Consider the following 21323-nt stretch of genomic DNA (forward strand, 5'->3'; position numbering starts at 1 on the left):
ACAGGACAGTGTCAAGTGTTCCTGACCTGATTCTCATTTCTCACTGTCAAGCCGTGTCATGTTCAACAATCAAAGGGGGTAGATTCTGGCCACCTCAAAGAACAGGCAACCGACTTGGAAGTAACTAAAATAAAATGTCTAAAGGAAACAAGCTGAATCGATGAAAACCTGCATGCATGTAAGAGGTTGTGTGTTTACTGGTAGATACTGAATGTAACGTCAACATAAAATATCGTGACATCCAAACAAATAAATGAAAAAAAAATTTTTTTTGTTACATTCAACAAAGCTAGCGATAACCGAGAAAATTCAGAGCACTGAGAAATCAACAAAAGAACAGATAAATCCAAGACAGCCTTCAACGATGCATGGACACAGATGGATATCACTGTGAGATTTATGCTCAGTGGAATCTACCTAACAGAAAAATCAGACAATTTGCATGACTGACCTGTGAATGTTGAGAACAAAACATCCGGACTATGTCATCGATTTTGGTATTAAATAAGAGGAATTTGATCATGTCAGGAAGGGTTCTCTTACACTGGATGTCCTGATCGACAGTGGTTTAACCACGCCAGGGGGATGTAAAATCATCAGATCTCATTTAGGCGGACTCCGGAACACGGCGATCAAATTACGGTCAGAATCAAAGCAGGGACATTTTCACCGGAAATGTTAACACTTCCACTGATCCCTTGTTTTTGTGGTGAGCCATTTCCAAGTAACTGTTGTTTTGATTTTTGGGTCCACCTACGCACTAAAAAAAAAAAAGAAACCAGATACAACTGACCAAGCATCTTACCCAAATCCACATGTGGAAAAGTATGCGAGAACATTCACTAAAATTTACAAAGAAGTTGCAAACAAGATCTTATCTTTTCCAAAATTCACTAAAACAAGATGTCAATACCATACTTAGGTATTTTAGATCTCAGATTGAATAATCACTTCACAGCTTCCCTAAGTATTCATAGTCAACAACACTAACACTGGTACAGGTACTTGAGTGGTTTATTTGTTCCTGAATTGGAACTCGTACTCAACATATTAAACTCAACCACAATCCAAGGACGCAATACTCATTAGACTTGAGTATATCAGACTCAAGTCCTTAGAATGGGACATCAAGCTTCCAATTGAGAGCGGAAGCTTCATCAGATGGACTTCATCTACAAGGTACAGGTACTCATCCACATTAGTCAATGTAAATTGTGAATTAACTAGATTATGAAAAATGCAACAGCTGGGGGTGATATCAACGTCTTTGAAGCATCTCCATCGTTAGGCCTAATGCTTGTCTTCCCTTAACATTAATACTGACGACGGTATAAACTCAAATCTTAACAAGATTTGGGTTTCATTTTTGTTGTTGAGAAGGTAAAAAAAATCCTCACTCTATCAATATCAACCTGAAATTATTAGCATTAACACTACAATGATGAAAAAAAGTAACAAAATAGATAACAAAATAAAATCAACACAATGCAGAGGTCAGAGGATTCTGTGAAGAATATATAAATTTATTCTGTTCTCTTTGGTACTTGATTAGAAATCACATACATTATTAATGTGTTACTGTGTTTCACAAAATTTTAGGATTTAAAACAGCATTATTTTTAAACGACAGCATACTTATTGTATATATCTCAAACTATTTTATATAGTATTCTGAAGCAAAATGACAAATCGTAAACTAAGGTATAGTTAATTTTTAATTGGTAATGTACATGTACATGTAAGACCAAAATAAATTTTGCAAAAGCTTAATTTTGTGCTTCAATGGTGGATACTCAATATATTTGAAATGCGGCAATGCATACATGTACATGGTACCGGTACATTGTAATTTCATCATGAAAAGGATATCCTAGAATGAAAGGTTATAGTGTTGTCTCAAAGACTAAGAGTATTAGCCAAGTAATGATTTGAAATATTACATGAAAGCAAGATAATTGTAGTTCTGCAAACATTCCAAAACCACTCATACAAAAGGCACTACCAAATGTTTCACGGAAGCTGGGCCTATTAAACACCTGTCGTCACAGTGATAAACTAATTGTTACCACTAGCCAATCAGTATGGATTTTGGTCACCTGTTGTTATGACAATAGCATGGCCACATTTGTTGCAGGGCCGGAAACTCACTGAATTCATAGAAGACAAGATCAGTACATACTGGTATGTATTTCCGATGAAGAAAACACCCCAACTGGACCATCACATATCAATCAAGTCAGTATCACTCATGAGCTACTGTTAGTACATGTATCATTTGTAACTACATGTATTCACAAAAATAGCAATATTGTTCCAGGAATCAATATCGTCAAAATTCAGGGATGTTACCATATCTGTGAAGGTGATGAAAGAGACATTCCTTTCACAAAAGCTAGCGGGAAATGTGAATGTTAAATTAAAAACCATTTGAGACAATTTTAAAATGTACTTATCTGCTAACTCCTTCCATGCCAAAACCAGTATTAAAATGATATTTTCCAATTTCCATGATTTTGGAAGAATAAAAATCTCCATGAACATTCTAGTTATTGTTTAAGACTTTACACAAAAGATGAAACAAACGATGAACTTCAACCCTCTAAATAAACGTACTTCCAGGAAAAAAAAGAAATCTGCAACAAAATAACAAACGTTGGTAGACAGGGAACTGATATGTTAAAAAAGTAGTGAAATCTACTTTTACTTAGAGACACAACCAAATGTAACTGAAAGCAAATATGTTATTATCTTAATGTACACAAAACAACTTTGAAATGTTTGTCAAAAACAAAAGCCCCTTTGTTATATCTAGCTGATGAAATGCATCAAAATATTTCTCAGTACAAATCTGAATATACTGAAAATAAAAGCTTCGTTCTGTTTGTGACTGCAAACAATTGTTATTTGATCTTTTATAACAAGAAAAATATCTTCATTCTCAAAATTCATATCAACCGTCCATGAGTTTCACACAGGAAAGAAACTACTCTTTTTTTCCAATGTCTAATTGTTCAAACAAAACGATATAAATATTCTTCATATTGCTTGTCAGGTTTGTGGTTGAGTTTGTTACATCATAGCCAATCATACAGTCACATTAATGTGCTTTAATTCAAAACAGTGATAATTTGATTATCAATAATTAGAATTGTTCTCACCTCAATCTTTCCGAATCTTTAGGACGTCCACTCATCAAGCCGACTTTACTTCATGACAGGCATGGCTACAGCCGCTTTAGTGTGAGATACATCCTCTGCCTTCCACAGTTGGGTCACTGTCTTCAATTGGGTATAGAACTGAATACCCTGCTTGCCGTAGAAGTTGGTATCTCCTCGGAAGGAGCCACGGGAACCGGTGAAGGAGAACATGGGCAGTGGGACTGGGATAGGCACATTGACACCAATCTGTGATGGACATGGTCAAAAGTCAAACATTAATATTATTCAAAATTGGGAGACAAAAAGCAGAAAGATGCACTATTGAGAGTAATATTTGTGACTTTCGGTTCAAAAGTGTCAATTCATTTTCGCCATTCCAACTCATTCCTCTCCAGTCAACAATAACATACCGTGGTAAACATGAGGTAAATCACACTTTTATTACCAAATGAACAAGAAATGTTTGCATTTGCTTTCTATGATCTGTACATTTAACACCTTTGTGGTGTTATTGTTCCTTGCAAGTATAGTTTGATGATTAAATATTTGGACTTATACCAAACAACTATGTCTACAATTTACCCTGACACTCCCAAATCCTTCAAAATCCATGAAAAGGATTAGAGGATTTTGAAGGATTAGTTCACATGGAGACTGGAGGCCCTTGACAGTGGAAGTGCACAGAATGCTATTGATTTCTTACAGAGTGGAGTAACATGTATGTTCTGCATGTACTTGTATATGAAAAGCTCCTGAACTTTCCGAAATCAATGAATGTCAATTGAAATGGATAGGGTGGGGTGGAGTAAGGATGTGACTTTGCGTTTAATTTTGTAAACGTTTAGCAAGTATTTTGTAAGACCATTTAAATGTTTAAACTTTTAGCCATTCACAAAGGCTGATGCCTGCCTATTATGTCTGCAGACCGGTGTGATTGACATGATAAATCAACAATGATTGAAACAGTAAAATAGTAGGCAGTCAATAAAGAGTAAAAGCTTAACTACCGGTACATGTACCCCTAGTGTAATCAGGCACCGTGGTGCTTCTAAGGTTTTGTAAATTAAATAGGTTTGAAAACAGTGTAAATTATTTGTGCTGTATATATTCAACTCAAAGGAAAATCTTGTATAATTTGTTATAAGATGGAAATCTGTATAATTTGGGTTTCGTATGTTCGGTTATGAATATTTGAAAATGGATTTAGTATTGCTTTTGTATCAGAGTATAGGGTAAACAGACAGAACAGAGTATACTGAGTCCCAACTTAGACCCCCAGAGTTTCTCTTACACATCTGAACAGTGTGCCAATTCCTTCCGTGTCCTCTCTAGACCAACCAGTCTATGTCTGGTCACTTTCTATAGTCATTGGTTCACTGCCAGAATGAACAATAATAACAAGGAAATCACATTTCAGCCCCTAAGAGAAAAAGCCAAGTTGCCTGGACTCATCCATCACTCCATCAGGACAGAGGCGCCTGATTTCCCTCTCCGCAAATCAAAATCAAAACAAGCCTGCTATTGGTCTGTGGAATTAGGCAAACGTCCAGCAAAGTACGTCCTGTGCACAGAGGGATGCAGACCCACTTAGGAAAATAAATCACAAAATAAACACTGTCCCAAGAAGAAATAACAGGTCTGGACAACTGAATGCTGGATTGATGTTAAGAGAAAACATGTTGATCTGACTATAATCCATTCCCTGCTTTACTCCATCAACACTTGGTCAACTGCAAGCTTCAGTGGAATTCACCTAAACTTCTGCATAGATTAATTAAACTGGGTTAATGTGCTGGTTTCACTTAGACCCAATGACTTGCTGTTCTAAAATGTCTACTTTCGCTTTGAGTTTGTCTCAAACACAAAATTATCTGTTTCACACTTCCTTGTGTGTGCCATGCAAACAATATTTGTGAAAATTTAAAAAAATGTGAAAAAATTGCCACAATTTGGCCATTTGTTTAAAAAGATTTCCATGTGCTTTATAACCCTAACGTACCTGAATCCATCAAAATCCACACCCCTGTTTTAAAATGTCTATTTCACACTTCCTTACGTGTGCCATGGAAACAATATTTGTGAAAATAAAAAAAAACCAATTGTGAAAACAACTGCCACAATTAGGATTAATTTTTTTTTAAGATTTCAATTCAAATTTAGGTTTTGCCCTTCACCGACGTTGAAAAATCCGGTGCAAAAAATTCCATCTTATAATAAGATTTCAATGTTGTGTGCTTCAAGGAATTTATCATGGATGTGTTTCTTTGTAGTTTTCTTAGTATAAAAACTTCAGGAACTATAGTTCAGATATTTCTTTTAATTGACTGCTCTGAAATTTGTCAAAATAATATTGATAAATATATCAGTAATATGAATGGATGCAGATTTTTTTTTTCCATGTGTAATGTGTGTGTTGGGGGGGGGATTTTTTTTAAATAAACAAGGAGAAACTTGGATGTCTAGAACCTTGCTGGAGAGATTTTCCTTCAGCTCTGTGCACGCCAGAATGTTTATTTTCATGAGATCTCCCTCCCACATCTTGCCATCAATCAATCCTTAGCAGGAAGTAGGTTGACGTTTTATAAACACAGTCCGTGTGTACTGTTGATATTAACATACAGATCCATTTATAAATGCTATTAAAGACACTTTCACTTCAGTGAAGCTTTTTACAGAAGAAACCATATAAGTTGAAGTCTTCCACAGCTTCTAAAGACATTTTCCAAAGTGAAAATTGATACAGATTGAGAAAAAAACCCTGACAGGCAACATCTCATAAGAGTCACAGAAGATACATGTATAAGTAACTGATTCAGTCTAACAATTGTTGACACAATTGAAAACAAAAGTCATAATAAACAGTGCCCTTAGTGTACATGTACCAGTACTCATGAAAAATAAGGACAAAAATGGAAATGCCCGAGGGAAAGCTAATGAAAAGTGTTTGTGCCAATGCAAAATATCTAAGACAGAAAGATATCCATTTCATTTCCTGTGATAATATGATATGGTACTGATACCATGTCGCTATTACGCTAAGACATGTAGAATACATGTAGCTCCACAGCCCAAGTACATTGTAACTTCGTCATAATGGATTTTTATATAGTGAGGTCTGAACACAGCCTACAAAGATTTCATGGTCAGATCTGCCAAAGTCCGGCTAAAATAGGCCGGAATGTTATTGTGGGATTGACTAATGAAGGGGCCAAACAATTTACAGACATGTAAATGCACGCATACATGTACAAATAAAGCACTGCATTAGCATGACATGTATTAAAGAAAGGCAGCATCTTTGAAGCTCAAGAGGGAGCTGTGAAGATGAAAGTCAACTTTCTATTTCTGAAATATGCATATACCGGTATCCCGTCCTTATGACATAACATACATGTACCGGTATGCTAAATGCTATCCCAACATGACATTTCCAGATTCTGACTCTGGATGTCATGAATCTGTTCAAACAATTTGGGCAATTCTCAATGCAGTTCCCCACCAAGAGTTTGCCGTGGAGAGTCCTTTTTTTCAAATTTCTGGAGGATGTGAGCATGTTGAGAGGCGAGAGAGGGAGAAGTAGGGAGTGTGGGGTTGTGATATCACTCAGTTGACCTAGGCTGCATCCGAATCAGTTGTCTAGAGCTAGGTCTAGGTCTACATAAATGAAATTAAAAACTTGAGCAACATTTACTGAGCATATTGTACTTAATTTAAAAGCTACATTAGATTAAATTCTTGCAGATTATCAATCTCTACCTGACAACTGAGAAACCCAGACTGGACGAGTCTGTATTCCATGTCGTCTTACCTGTCCAACTTCAATCCTTTCTGTATACTGCCTGGCAGTGGCCCCATTGGTAGTAAAGATGGCAGTACCATTGCCATACATGTTCTTATTGATCAGATCTATAGCTTCATAATGTCTTACCTGTCCAACTTCAATCCTTTCTGTATACTGCATGGCAGTGGCCCCATTGGTAGTAAAGATGGCGGTACCATTGCCATACATGTTCTTATTGATCAGATCTATAGCTTCATAATGTCTTACCTGCCCAACATCAATCCTTTCTGTTTACTGCCTGGCAGTGGCCCCATTGGTAGTAAAGATGGCGGTACCATTGCCATACATGTTCTTATTGATCAGATCTATAGCTTCATGATGTCTTACCTGCCCAACATCAATCCTTTCTGTTTACTGCCTGGCAGTGGCCCCATTGGTAGTAAAGATGGCGGTACCATTGCCATACATGTTCTTATTGATCAGATCTATAGCTTCATGATGTCTTACCTGCCCAACATCAATCCTTTCTGTTTACTGCCTGGCAGTGGCCCCATTGGTAGTAAAGATGGTGGTACCATTGCCATACATGTTCTTATTGATCAGATCTATAGCTTCATGATGTCTTACCTGCCCAACATCAATCCTTTCTGTTTACTGCCTGGCAGTGGCCCCATTGGTAGTAAAGATGGCAGTACCATTGCCATACATGTTCTTATTGATCAGATCTATAGCTTCATGATGTCTTACCTGCCCAACATCAATCCTTTCTGTTTACTGCCTGGCAGTGGCCCCATTGGTAGTAAAGATGGCGGTACCGTTGCCATACATGTTCTAATTGATCAGATCTATAGCTTTATAATGTCTTACCTGCCCAACATCAATCCTTTCTGTTTACTGCCTGGCACTGGCCCCATTGGTAGTAAAGATGGCGGTACCATTGCCATACATGTTCTTATTGATCAGATCTATAGCTTCATGATGTCTTACCTGCCCAACATCAATCCTTTCTGTTTACTGCCTGGCAGTGGCCCCATTGGTAGTAAAGATGGCGGTACCATTGCCATACATGTTCTTATTGATCAGATCTATAGCTTCATGATGTCTTACCTGCCCAACATCAATCCTTTCTGTTTACTGCCTGGCAGTGGCCCCATTGGTAGTAAAGATGGCGGTACCGTTGCCATACATGTTCTAATTGATCAGATCTATAGCTTTATAATGTCTTACCTGCCCAACATCAATCCTTTCTGTTTACTGCCTGGCAGTGGCCCCATTGGTAGTAAAGATGGCAGTACCATTGCCATACATGTTCTTATTGATCAGATCTATAGCTTCATAATGTCTTACCTGCCCAACATCAATCCTTTCTGTTTACTGCCTGGCAGTGGCCCCATTGGTAGTAAAGATGGCGGTACCGTTGCCATACATGTTCTTATTGATCATATCTATAGCTTCATAATGTCTTACCTGCCCAACATCAATCCTTTCTGTATACTGCCTGGCAGTGGCCCCATTGGTAGTAAAGATGGCGGTACCATTGCCGTACATGTTCTCATTTATCAAATTGATAGCTTCATCCATGGTATCCACGGTGATGACAAGGAGAACTGGACCAAAAATCTCCTCCTTATAGCATTTCATGTCAGTCTTGGTTGAAAGAGGGATAAAAGTGAAGAAAAAAAATGGTTTATCCTATCAAATGTCAAGAAATAACTTTAGCATAAGGTATACATAAAGGGAAGACTATGCCAACCAATGGATTCATAACAGATTGACAGATAAAAAAAACCGTGGTGAGAAGGCAGATAAGAAACAAGATGTAAGATACGAAAACAAGTGATGAAAAAATTGGGGAGGCCTGTATGAAGTGTGAATGAGTGGAACGAGTGGAGATAGATCAAACATTCAGGGGAGGCAGATCATTGCTTCCTTGATTCACGCACAGCATTTGGTTTTCATTCCCTACCGGATTCCATAGGTTTCCCCAGAATATTTGTCTGGGGTTTTCCTTCCACCTCTTAGACTGAACATTTCTTCATTACCTTTTTCTCCATTTAAAGGTCTCATCGGGCATGGCAGCTACAGTGCCATGGGCGCTTTTGAAAAATCCTTGGTTTCACTACCAGAAATAGATTAATAATAATCAAATTTGATCTAACCTCAACCTCCAATGAATTTACTCAAGGCATAGGGGTTTATCTAATCCTATCCAACCTACATACCTTGACATCAGACAGGAGTGTTGGTCCAACAAAGTTTCCCTGTTCATAGCCAGGTACTTTGATATCTCGTCCATCCAGCAGCATAGTTGCTCCTTCATCCACTCCTGATTGGACCAAGTCACATACTCTAGTCTTGGATGCTGGTGATATCAGTGGGCCAAGATCAGCCCCCGGTTGATCACCTTGATGAAAGAATACACATTTGAACATGAGTTATTTACATAGGTCCAATCGTATGAAGTCAATGCACCATGTGACCATCCGTTTACCCTGTGATTGGCCACCATTGCAGTAGGCATAATGGTCACTACCTGTGCCGTTGAAGTTGTCATAATTGTGCCTATCCAGCACTGGGTGTTGGCTCCATGTTTGTACTCACAGTTTTTGCCATCCATCAAAGCTTTGAAGGCTTGCCTACTACCGGTTCCTACTGCGTATGGTGCTATACCATATTTGCCTACTACAATGGTGACGCTGACTTTCAGGTACCCGGACGTGGCCGGGTTACGTGGGTCAGTGAGAGAGCCTAATTAGTTCCTACCATAAAATTAAGTGATATATTTTGTAAAAAGATTTTGTACAGCAAACAGCTAAATTTTTTTAAATAACAAAATACTTTTTTGAACGACAACTTGTAAATTTTAGGGGGCAACTTTCCGAATTGCCTTGCATTTTGTAATTCGAATCAAGATGATTTACTCACTGAAATTACAAGTCATCAAATAATCGATAAGGGGAAACTGTCTGTAGTCAACGTAAGGGTGAATACAGAAATTTGAAGTGCACATCTGAGGGAGAATCTCAAAATGGAGTGTTCAGATTTCATTATGAATGAGCCCTTTGAGAATATGCCAAAGTCTTTGTGTGTGTTCTAAACTGAGGTCTACCATCAAGCTAGGGCTGAAATCAACTCTGCACCTGTGCCCATGTTTATTAGTTTTGGATTAAGACAAAGTCCTCCTTGGTTTGGTTTTGCTCTTGGATTTGGGTCTGTTTTTCTATAGAGCTGCTAAGCGCAAAAGTTTGCTAAGCATAGAAAATATTAACTTAGCAGAAACTGATTACCAGCCAAAAGCCACACAATGGCGTGTGACTGGTTCTTAGCTGAATGTAATCTCCATGAACTTGACTACAACATTGCTGTAATCATACTATGCCAAGATTCAGGATTTCCTGAGTGTTATCTGGTATGTCTCCCATACCTGCATTGACCTTGAGATTCTTAGCTCTTTCTACCAAATCTGGGATCCATTCCTTGGATTCGCCAACGAATACAGCCGTCGTGAGTGCCATACATCGCTGGCCAGCTGCACCAAAGGCTGCACCACACAGCTGTAAAGAGATGCACAATACAATGTCAGGAAGAGCATGATAGTCAATGTGAATTGAGAAGCTAGACATTCTCTGGATTAATTGACAATGAGAAATCTATAAATGGAAATGGAACTGGAAATGAGAAAATCAATCCACAATGTCAAGAATTTAAGAGCAAGATATCTGCAGCAAATTGTATAGAGAAATACAAGCTACATTAAAGGAGTTGACATTTCAAAGGAAGAAAGGTCACCCAGTACAGAGCTTGCGTGTTAGTAATCAGATGTTATAATTGTTAAATTTTGACACTCTGGACTTTGCAATCACAAAGTTGGAGTGATGTAGTAAAGATGCTTTCAGTTATGTTGAAGAGGTTCCAAGGGAAAACTTTGCCAAACTTATTTGCCGAAATAATCTCCATCATGTTGAGGTCATTTAGACAAATAAGTTACCAGGCTTGGTGGAGATTACTTTAGAAAAGAAACCTGATGTAAGACTTCAACCATTCAATTCAATTAAAATCAACTCAATATCAGTATTTATTTCCACAATGCTGTTTGTTCTGTAAAACAATGTCACTATAGTGTTAAGGCACTTACCTGGTTGAGAGTGTTTTCCTTGTTAGCATCTGGCATGATGACACCGTGATTCTTGGCACCCATGTTAGCCTGGACTCTCTTACCATTCTTACTACCACGCTCATGGATATAGATCCCAGCCTGATCAGAACCCACGAAGGAGATAGCCTTGATGGCGGGACTGTCACAGATGAAATTCACAGCTGGAATGGCAAAAAAATCCATATGTATTAATTTAAAAAATATGTATTAATAACTGTTCTCCATCTTTATGCCAGCTCTCTTTATTTTGCTTTCCAAACTAGGATTTAATTTCTACTCAACTTCCACTGATTGTTTGTGGCGTTTGTGTATCTAATTTTCACAATTTGTAAAATGGTTGCTATTGCTTGTTATTCTACCTATATTTTTTCAAAGGACAAATCTGTGATGGCCCTATAGCAAAATTTCTTTCTCAAGACATACTCTGACTGTGTGGCAAATACCATGTTTTTATCATCAAACGAACATTCCCATCACCTATCTGCCGTACTATGTGGCATTGGACAGGCGCACTTGTTCCCCTCATGTGCCGTGAGCTGGGCTTTATGGATCGGTGTACAGTCAATCGACTCTATGACGATAACTCACCATCATGTTGGCCATGGATGACATTGACTACACCAGCAGGCAACCCAGCTTGTTTAGCCATCTCTACCAGCATCATACATGCTCCTGGATCACGCTCAGATGGCTTGATGACATAGGTGTTACCGCATACAGCCGCTACGGGGAACATCTAATTTGTAGATGATTCCAAGAAAGACATTGTTACTGCATACAGTGTCTACTGGCAAAATCTAACATGTAGATGGTGTCAAAAATTAACCTTTACCGCACACAGTGGCTACAGGGAAGATCTAACGTGTACATGTAGATGGTGTCAAACAATGTATTGTCACGGCATAAAGTGGCTACTGTGAACATACAACAGGTAGATGGTGTCAAGAAAGGAACCAGTTTATGACAGCAATCACTTCAATGAATTGCACTAGTACACGTACCCTTTAACTTGTGAAGTTTCTTACACTTACATAACTGGAAGTTTTGTACTGTGCAATATTGAATTAAATCTCTTTTGTCAGTTTGTGTTGGTTTGCAAGACCTGGTAGAAACTCTACGTTTCAGACAGATGTTCAGGAGATTTGCTTTTACATGGTGCAACCACCAACTTACACTTTTGAGTCCACATGAATACAAATATGAGAAATTTGCTCTTACCCACAGAGGAATCATGGCTGGGAAGTTGAACCTACGATAAAAAAACAAAAACATTTCACATAATTTCTCATCAATATTATTTCTCAGGGAAACCTTGGATGTTCCCTGATCTTCAAAACCAGGATTTTGCAGATTGACGTACTGAATAGCCAAGCTAACAATACTCTATGTGAGGTTTCATGAATCAATATTAACCCTAACCATCCCAAATCCTCCAAAATCCTTTTTGCAAATTGGAGGAATTTGCAGGATTGAGGTTACATGGCAAAAGTGCATCGCTGATTTCGGAGGACACACTATGTCAAGGTCTTGGGCCGAACCTTGTGTTGTTTACGCCCAGCCTAGCATAAATTTAGTCCTTGATAATACTTGAAATCCTCCGCACTGCTCCAGGATGTCACTGCCTCTGCCTCAGCCTATTGACAGTCATAGCCGGAGGATTTTGCAGCATTCAGGCAGTGGTCACCCCTCCATGGACCATATTCAAGAAATAACGGAGGAATTTGCAGGATTGAGGCTATATGCTATTTTTCCATGAGGCCAATTGGAGGATCTTGCAGGATTGAGGCTACATCCTAGCAAAAGGCCAAGGGAGTTAGGGTTAAAGTTTAATGGGCCAAGTAGAGGTAATATTTTTGGCAGAATCACGGAGGTTCTTTGCAAACATGCAATGTTGATATTGTGAATGCCCTGAAAATGAACAAAACTGATTGTGGAAACATTAAATCTAACAGGCCTTTAAGAATCACACACAACTGATGATGGTACAGTGGGCTACCATAATGCTCCTCTTCACTCAATCTATTTAGCAGCATGAGACATACCTCTTAAGTGTGAGGTGAAATAAATGGATTTATAAATCAACCAAAACCTTTTTTTTGGGGGGGGGGGGTTAAATTTATGGATCAATTGCTGAGTCTTGTTTACGAGAAGAATGCAGAATTAAGCAAGCGGTAAATCAGTTTAACCCTGTAAAACCTCGAGGTAAACCTCCAGGTAGTGCCTGTTTAAGTTTGTATTATCCCCGAAGAACATTTTGAATAACAAAACTATAACAAAGTCATGAATTTCAATACTACAGCCTTGCCTCTGGTAGACGGAACCAAATCATCAATGGATATATTATAGCAATCTTACGGTGTAATTCCAGCGCAGACACCCAGGGGAACTCTCATTGTGTATGTATCCATGTCCTTAGCAATGGACGGCAGTGTTTCACCCAACTGAAGGGAAGTAATGTTACATGTGTGCTCGACAACCTCTATGAAAATGAAACAAATAAAAAACATTCAGTTGTGCAATTTTTTTTTCATTATCATTATTCTTGCAAGTCTTTCAATTGATTTCCAGTGAGGTCCCTTAGTAGAAGTTGAAGCAGGTAAGGACAATTGTAAGAGGTGGGAGGAAAACCCCAGAATGACATTCAAGGTAAAAAAAACCCACAGAATCAGGTACAGACTGAAAACATACCAGTATGTTGATACCAGAGGGATTTGAACCTGGGCCTAGAGGGGAAAGGCAAGGCAAGTACCACTTCCCCAAGCTGAACCCCTGTTAATATTTTGCGACGTTTGGGAGAATATTTTTCAGTGGGGGGGGGGGGGGGGGGGGTTAGTAAAGGCAGATTTGTCAGTTATAGGACATAAAATAAGGCTAAAACTTGAAAACAAGAAACTATTCTATTTGTCACTTCATGGTGCACCAAACAATAATGTACCATGATTTTAAGACCCTTGGCGTTGACAATTGACACAAAGAAGATACTTACGTAAGCCTCTCATGACATCACCCTCAGCATCAACTAATGTCTTGCCCTGCTCCAACGTGATACTCTTAGCAATCTCACTCTGAAATGAAAACAAATTAATAAGGGAATAAATGTGTGTTTAGGAGGTATTAAACACTCTGTTTAAGACAGGCTGGAGTCTGGATGGGTGATAATTACCCGAGGTGAACAAGGGGTAATTATCAGCACTCCAGACTCCAACCGGTCTAAAACCGAATGTTTAATACCGACCAAGCACATAGTTATTCCCATTCATAAATACCTTTCCGATGAAAAAACGGATCTTTTTGGTCCAAAAAACAAACAAGTCAAAACCTAGATATTGCCAACCTTTTTGTTCAACAATTTTACTTCACTATAGTTAAGTCAAAATGTGTACTATTGAAAGAACTTATTTTAAGGGCAGGGATGGGAAGGGGAAAAGTCTGGAGCGTTTCTGTATCATTTATCACTGTGACCTGTCTCGTCAGGATGGATGTCTCAGGCCATGGTGGACATTCCACCAGGCATAAATACATTTTTCCTGGATAAATTTTGACCCCTTGACCTCTGTGACCTCTGACCTCACATATTACCTACCAGGTTCTCTTTGATGAGATGCTGATATCTGAACATGATCTGTTGTCTGGTCATGATGGATGTCTCAGACCATGATGGGAATGCTGCTACAGCTGCATCCACTGCTGACTGCATTTCATCTTGGGTACACTTTGGAACACGGGTTACCACTTCATTGGTTGCCTGCAGGTTATGAAGGAAAGCAGCTCAATTGTACCATTTATGTAGACGGGGATACCAGGTAAATAGCCCATATGGCCTCTGCTTATATATCCCGTGATGGAGTACATGAAGAGTTCACCCAGGAGAACAGACCCCTGGGCTAGGCTAAAGATAGACTTTGCACGTCACTGCTTCACAGGGCGAGCTAGTACTTCACCACGAGATAAAGCATTCAATATTTTTATAACACTTCACCCACAGTTTCTGCTTGTTTTGAATATTTTTAATTATTTAAACCTGAACACAGTTAAAACAAGTCAGGTGTGTTTACAAACACAAATGCCCCGCAACCGTGACTGTTCCCATGACATAACACCACTCTTTTAACATCAACTTACATGTACCTTGGTGACTTGGAACATTCATTGACAGCATTAGTGTCTTCTGTAGGTTTTATATGAATTAATCCCTAATCCCAATAATCTCAGAATAAAGTATTTCTCAAGTTATCGCGCTGACAAGATTTCTATTGTTTTAGCCACTGTGAACTTGACCTTTGGCCCCAAATGCAAAAGGCTTCTTAAGATTACCAAGAACAATCCACAAACCAAATTGGAAGTTCATATGTTAAGTATTTCTCAAGTTATCGCGCTGACAAGATTTCTATTGTTTTAGCCACTGTGAACTTGACCCTTGACCTTTTGGCCCCAAATGCAATAGGCTTCTTAGGATTGCCAAGAACAATCCACAAACCAAATTGGAAGTTCATATGTTAAGTATTTCTCAAGTTATCGCGCTGACAAGATTTCTATTGTTTTAGCCACTGTGAACTTGACCCTTGACCTTTTGGCCCCAAATGCAATAGGCTTCTTAGGATTACCAAGAACAATCTACAAACCAAATTTGAAGTTCACATGTAAAGTATTTCTCAAGTTATCGCGCTGACAAGATTTCTATTGTTTTAGCCACTGTGAACTTGACCCTTGACCTTTTGGCCCCAAATGCAATAGGCTTCTTAGGATTACCAAGAACAATCCACAAACCAAATTTGAAGTTCATATGTTAAGTATTTCTCAAGTTATCGCGCTGACAAGATTTCTATTGTTTTAGCCACTGTGAACTTGACCCTTGACCTTTTGGCCCCAAATGCAATAGGCTTCTTAGGATTACCAAGAACAATCCACAAACCAAATTGGAAGTTCATATGTTAAGTATTTCTCAAGTTATCGCGCTGACAAGATTTCTATTGTTTTAGCCACTGTGAACTTGACCCTTGACCTTTTGGCCCCAAATGCAATAGGCTTCTTAGGATTACCAAGAACAATCCACAAACCAAATTTGAAGTTCATATGTTAAGTATTTCTCAAGTTATCGCGCTGACACGATTTATCCGGACACACACACCCACACACCCACCCACCCACACACACACCCACACACCCACCCACCCACGGAAGGACAAGGCGGAAACAGTATGCCCCTTCGGCTTCGCCGCGGGGCATAATAAAATTCTTTTTTATTACAAAGATGGTGGAAAATGTATTTCTCTCTTTCAAACCACCCCTTCACGAAATGTTTGAACCCAACTCTGTGGCGCGCGCTCTCTTGGGAACAATACGCGCCACGGACAATGCTCAACATGCACACCAGCATGCATTTGCACACAAATGTTACAAAATATACGGTCGATAGCTTACCGGATTGTGGAGATCAATCCATTCTGTTGTTTTAGATTCCACAAACTCTCCATTGATGAACATCTTTGTTGTGGGCTGAGGAAAAAGTGAATTAACATTTAAGTACTTGTATCATTTATGTCAATAATCTTACCAAGTATCTTACTGAAACACACTTAAAAGGAAACACAATTATGCCGACAATCTATTTCAATTATGCAGAATGCAATCACAGGTCTGAAGTAATCTTATGCAGTGGTTTATGTGCTGTACAAAAACCGAAGAATAGAACTTTACTGCTAGGCAACAAGGCATTTAACTTTCTTTTGAACTTGTTCCATCTCATGTGTAAATACTTTGCGTGGTAACGCACCAACCCCATCGTTTGTTTCAGTGTTCTGATTTTTGGCAAGTCTGACTTGTCTTGAGATGTTTGGCAAGTCCTTATAAACTGTTCTATTTAGGGATGTCCACACTACAGTGTAAATGGTGAACTTACTGCTGCATGGCTGCTGTATCTTCTGAGGGCACCCAGGACCTGCAATAACAAAATCAGACATTACCAAAAATATTATTAGAAATAAAGTAAACAACTCAGGTTAAACCTTTAGGCACTGCGCCCGAAACCGCCCTGCCCATTAGTCACTGTTACACTCAAAACCCCAGGAGCACTTTATGGTTTTATTGATCGTTCAGTGAATAAACACAATCTAAAACAATGTAGTATAAGTGCTAATGGGTTATCAACATCATTTATTTATACAAGTTAGAAAAAAGACCCTCTGTCTGTTTAGCCCCTTAGGCCTATTTGCTAAAATGTAACCTCAATACTGCAAAAACCTCCAATTGGCCTAATGAAAAAAAATAGCATAGCCTCCATCATGCAAATTCCTTAATTATTTCGTGAATATGGTCCATGGAGGGGTGACCACTGCCTGAATCCTGCAAAATCCTGCGGCAGTGACTGTCAATATGTTGAGGCTTGGCCAGTGACATCCTGGAGCAGTACGGAGGATTTCAAGCATAATCCAGGCCTATATTTATGCATGGCTGAGCAAAAACAACACAAGGTTCGGCCCAAGACCTTGACAAAGTGCATCCTATGAAATCAGAAATGCACTTTTGCCATGTAACCTCAATCCTCCAAATTCCTCCACATTGGCAAAGAGGATTTTGAAGGATTCAGGGCGGATAGGGTTAAAGATTTACTGTGACTGTATTTATGTAAGCCCTATCCATGCATTCTCAACAACCTTGATAAAGGAGTTATAATGCAGCTCAAACATAATCGGATGACAGTTGATAACATTGTTGGCTTTTTCTTTAGTCCAGTACACACACTGATAGCCATTATGATAAATGATTGAAACCAGTTCATCAGTTATCCCACTTTTTAAGTTATTCCAGACAGCCTTCAGCAGCGCTAATAATACTAGTCCCATAACTCAGCCTGTGACAAATTTAAACTATACATATATCCAACTACAATTTCTCTAGTTAGCTACATTTTTAGACCTCACTTTGTAAAGACATTATTTGAATGTCATTTGAATATTTTTGTACTAAGTACAATGTATATGACTATGTGGAATCACAGAATTTTTCACTACATATTACCGTATCTGGTGCTTTTCCTAGTCGTCCCCCCCCCCCCCCCCCGCTTTTGTAATCCCAAAAATCAGAATTCTTTCCACTACACTGTATACATGTATCTCTTATTCCCCCCTCCCAACATGTGTCCTGTCATTTCCACTCTACTTTTCATGAGTTTATCATTAACTCTTTTCCCTAGTCACCTTGCGTAGCAAAAGTATAATTATTTAAATACAGCCCCAGAGTCAGTAAACAAGGAGGCAGCTAGACTCGCCAAGCGCAGCCAGTGCTCTGCTAGTCGGAGTATTTTGGACTCTACGGATCGCCTTTTTTAACATTTGGACATGGCTGGGCGATAGTAGAGTCCTAGTAGGATCATACAGTACATCGCGTTTACCTATATTTTTGGGGGATCATTTTCACTCGTGCTCCCAATCAAACTCTTCAATGGGCCAATCACACTCTTCAATTGAGCGTCTCTACGGTGACCAATCAAAGTGCCCTGTGATTGGTCCACTGATAGTAGCCACGACACAGTCTAGCCAAGAGCCATGCACAAGTCAATTTCTCCTGAATTCAAAATGCAGCCTCAAACATGGCGAGTGCGACGAGGATGTTTCCCGAATTGGAGGTGAAATTTCTCTTTTCTTTCCAAAGGTATGTAAACCTAAGCACCACCATTTGCAATTTTAATTCCCACTGAAGCCTACAGGGGCTCATCAGGCAGTTTGAGGACTGCTTTGGGGTGAAATCTGAAGATTCTGATTGGGGGTACGAGTGAAAATATCCAAACAAATGATTGATAAACGCGATGCACTATATAATATGATCGTAGGACTCTACTATTGCCCTGTTTGAAACATCATCTTTCATTGAAATTTTTTTTTTTTTCATTTTGCCGACGCACATGGCTACAGCGACGCGCGCTCATACCAGAAACCGGAGACTTTTTTTTTTAGCCTTAGAGTCCTAGTTTAGTTACTCGGACTAGTGCTCTGCAGTGACAAGCATGCTTGTTGCGCATTCTTAAAAGAAATGTACAACATATGCTCTTGCTGCAATTAATTTTCAGTAGTAAATGGATTTGAGGGATTAGAATGATAGGGCCTATAGCAAATATTGTTAAACTGACTTGTTTCACGTCTTGGGCTTGAAGATGCTGGAAAAACCAAGAAAACCAATCATGTTCTTAGAGTCTGGTTCCCTGACCCCACTTAAAAGAAACGGAGCAGTTTGTCAACTTTGTAAGGTCCGAGAATCTGTTCGGCAGGCTTGAACCCCTTCACAGGTGTGTAATCAATTGCAAAGAAAATCTGGAAAAACTAGGTTACGAAAAATTAAGAGCACTTTTTGAAAAAAAGCCAGTTTTCTCCAATGTTGGTCGGCCGACCAGCGTTGCCATTGGAAAAATACCATTTTTCTTGAAAATGTCAGCACACCAGGAGCCACGATTTTACAGGATGCTTTAGACTGTCATCCCCTAACCATCCCGTAAGATATTTCGTGATAATCTGATCATTTCGTTTTTTGATGTTTGCAAATGTTGTAATACTTCTATCTTCCCTTTAACAACATGCGCTCAAAAAGAATGTTGCAACCTGACGCCACTGTTTTCTTCATATATCGTCCGACCCCCTAAAGCCACGCGGTCCTTTTTCGACGCACTCACCTTCGATTTGTGTGTAACAACACGCGCGCTTTGCAAGCGTTATCTGCACAGATAATGGAGGGTGACCGAGGGTCGAAATTGATCATAGCTAAGGTCATTCATTAAAATGTTGCAAAGACAGGAATCTGGGAATGAGAAACATTTCCAATTTTGTTAGGAAATATTTGGAAAAGTTTCTTGACTCTCCATAGACTTGTACACAACTGCTGAAGTGGCGTCAGGATGCAACATTCTTTCCGTGCACTCAATCTGGAAGAATAATTATTCTTATCGAAGACTGCGCAGGGATTCAGTTGCGCAATCATAAGAATGCGCATTCTTATGATTATATGCAAATCACAAGAAAGCGCATGACACCGTCACACAGTCACACACCCACTGATCTCTATATAAAGACTGGATAGCGGACAAAGAGCCGCACAATGAATGAATTTGACGCCATATTGGTGAGACCGGTGAGACCAGCTGGTGATCTACAAAGGATAAGTTGCCATCTTTATAGACAGCATGATTACTTTTGCAACATCGCGGTTCACTTGACTTATATTTTGACCACCTCCACTGACCACGGGTTACAATTTTTCGAACGTCATGGTTTACTGTTTTTTTTAATGCCGCAGTTCACTTTTTCGGCGTTTTGGAAATAAATCACAACGCCTACGGAAATGTGTCCTTTTAAGAACATCATAATACGTGCACGTGACCAAAATGCACATCAACTCTTGATAGACACAGCGCGCTGTATACGCGTAGAACGTTCGTAATCGTATTATACGCGGCCATCTTCGTGAGACCAGGGGCGAATTGGTCAATATGCAAAGTCTACTGTGTGACAATGTATGGATATCCGCTATATAGACTAGTCACTAGAGATCAGTGCTCACACTGGATTAACGTACGACGGCGTGGCGGCGCAGCGCCGACATGATTCGGCTGATGGATGATCCACACGTACACGTACACACCCACTGCTAGCTCTACCGACAAATGACCGAGTGGAGCGTTGAACTACTTGACTACTGTAGTAGTTCAATGCTCCACTCAGTAGAGCTAGCCCACTGCATGCACTGCATGCACTGCATGCACTGCATGCTAGCTGCAGCAACCGAATGAATGAATGAAGGAATGAACCAGCATGACCAGAACATTAACAACCATTAGTATTATAACTCCAGCTGACAATTGACATGCTCCATTATTCATTCACATGTAACATGTGAATGAATATGGAGCATGTCAGCTGGAGTTACTCAAGCTAAAATAAATGGTGTAAATGTGACTTTTGCACAGTGTCTATTTTCACAGAACATAATAAATACCATAACATCACTAATAAATGCAAAATATGCTCTAAAACCTGCAATGACCCACCCCTGGAACGCGAGAAGTTAGACGTAACATTTTTCAGCAACCCTCGATGATTTCGTAAACGTCGTAGAGGCCTACAACCTTGTAACCAGGCGCAGGCCGAGAAAAGCGATACCGCGTCACAGTGAACATGTACATTGTATATGTACGACTGAGAGCGAGATCGTCAAGTGGTCGTGTCCCTAGCTCGGCGACCAT

At 39.4% G+C, this 21323-nt stretch overlaps 1 protein-coding gene across 1 annotated transcript; it reads right to left on the reverse strand.

Annotated features, from left to right (window-relative positions):
- Positions 1 to 1494: 1494 nt before the first annotated feature.
- On the reverse strand, positions 1495 to 21273 carry LOC119718854 (probable methylmalonate-semialdehyde dehydrogenase [acylating], mitochondrial). Its single transcript, XM_038188274.1, has 13 exons — positions 21129 to 21273; positions 16995 to 17033; positions 16517 to 16591; positions 14679 to 14840; positions 14082 to 14160; positions 13451 to 13574; positions 12314 to 12344; positions 11684 to 11831; positions 11075 to 11256; positions 10364 to 10493; positions 9162 to 9343; positions 8407 to 8586; positions 1495 to 3404 (listed from the first exon to the last, which is right to left on the reverse strand). The coding sequence occupies exons 1-13, from the start codon at positions 21156 to 21158 to the stop codon at positions 3204 to 3206; spliced, it is 1563 nt and encodes a 520-aa protein (XP_038044202.1). The 5' UTR covers positions 21159 to 21273; the 3' UTR covers positions 1495 to 3203.
- Between the last annotated feature and the right edge of the window lie 50 nt (positions 21274 to 21323).

Source organism: Patiria miniata, unplaced genomic scaffold (genome assembly GCF_015706575.1).
Source record: "Patiria miniata isolate m_02_andy unplaced genomic scaffold, ASM1570657v1 HiC_scaffold_7, whole genome shotgun sequence".
Classification (NCBI taxonomy): domain Eukaryota; kingdom Metazoa; phylum Echinodermata; class Asteroidea; order Valvatida; family Asterinidae; genus Patiria; species Patiria miniata.

Coding starts and splice junctions, on each gene's coding strand:
- LOC119718854 (XM_038188274.1), bottom strand. CDS start 21,158: ATGTTACGTCTAACTTCTCGCGTTCCAGGG. Junction 17,034..21,128: donor TAACTTCTCGCGTTCCAGGG/GTGGGTCATTGC, acceptor TTGTTATTGCAG/GTCCTGGGTGCCCTCAGAAG. Junction 10,494..11,074: donor AGGAAAACACTCTCAACCAG/GTAAGTGCCTTA, acceptor ATCTCTTTACAG/CTGTGTGGTGCAGCCTTTGG.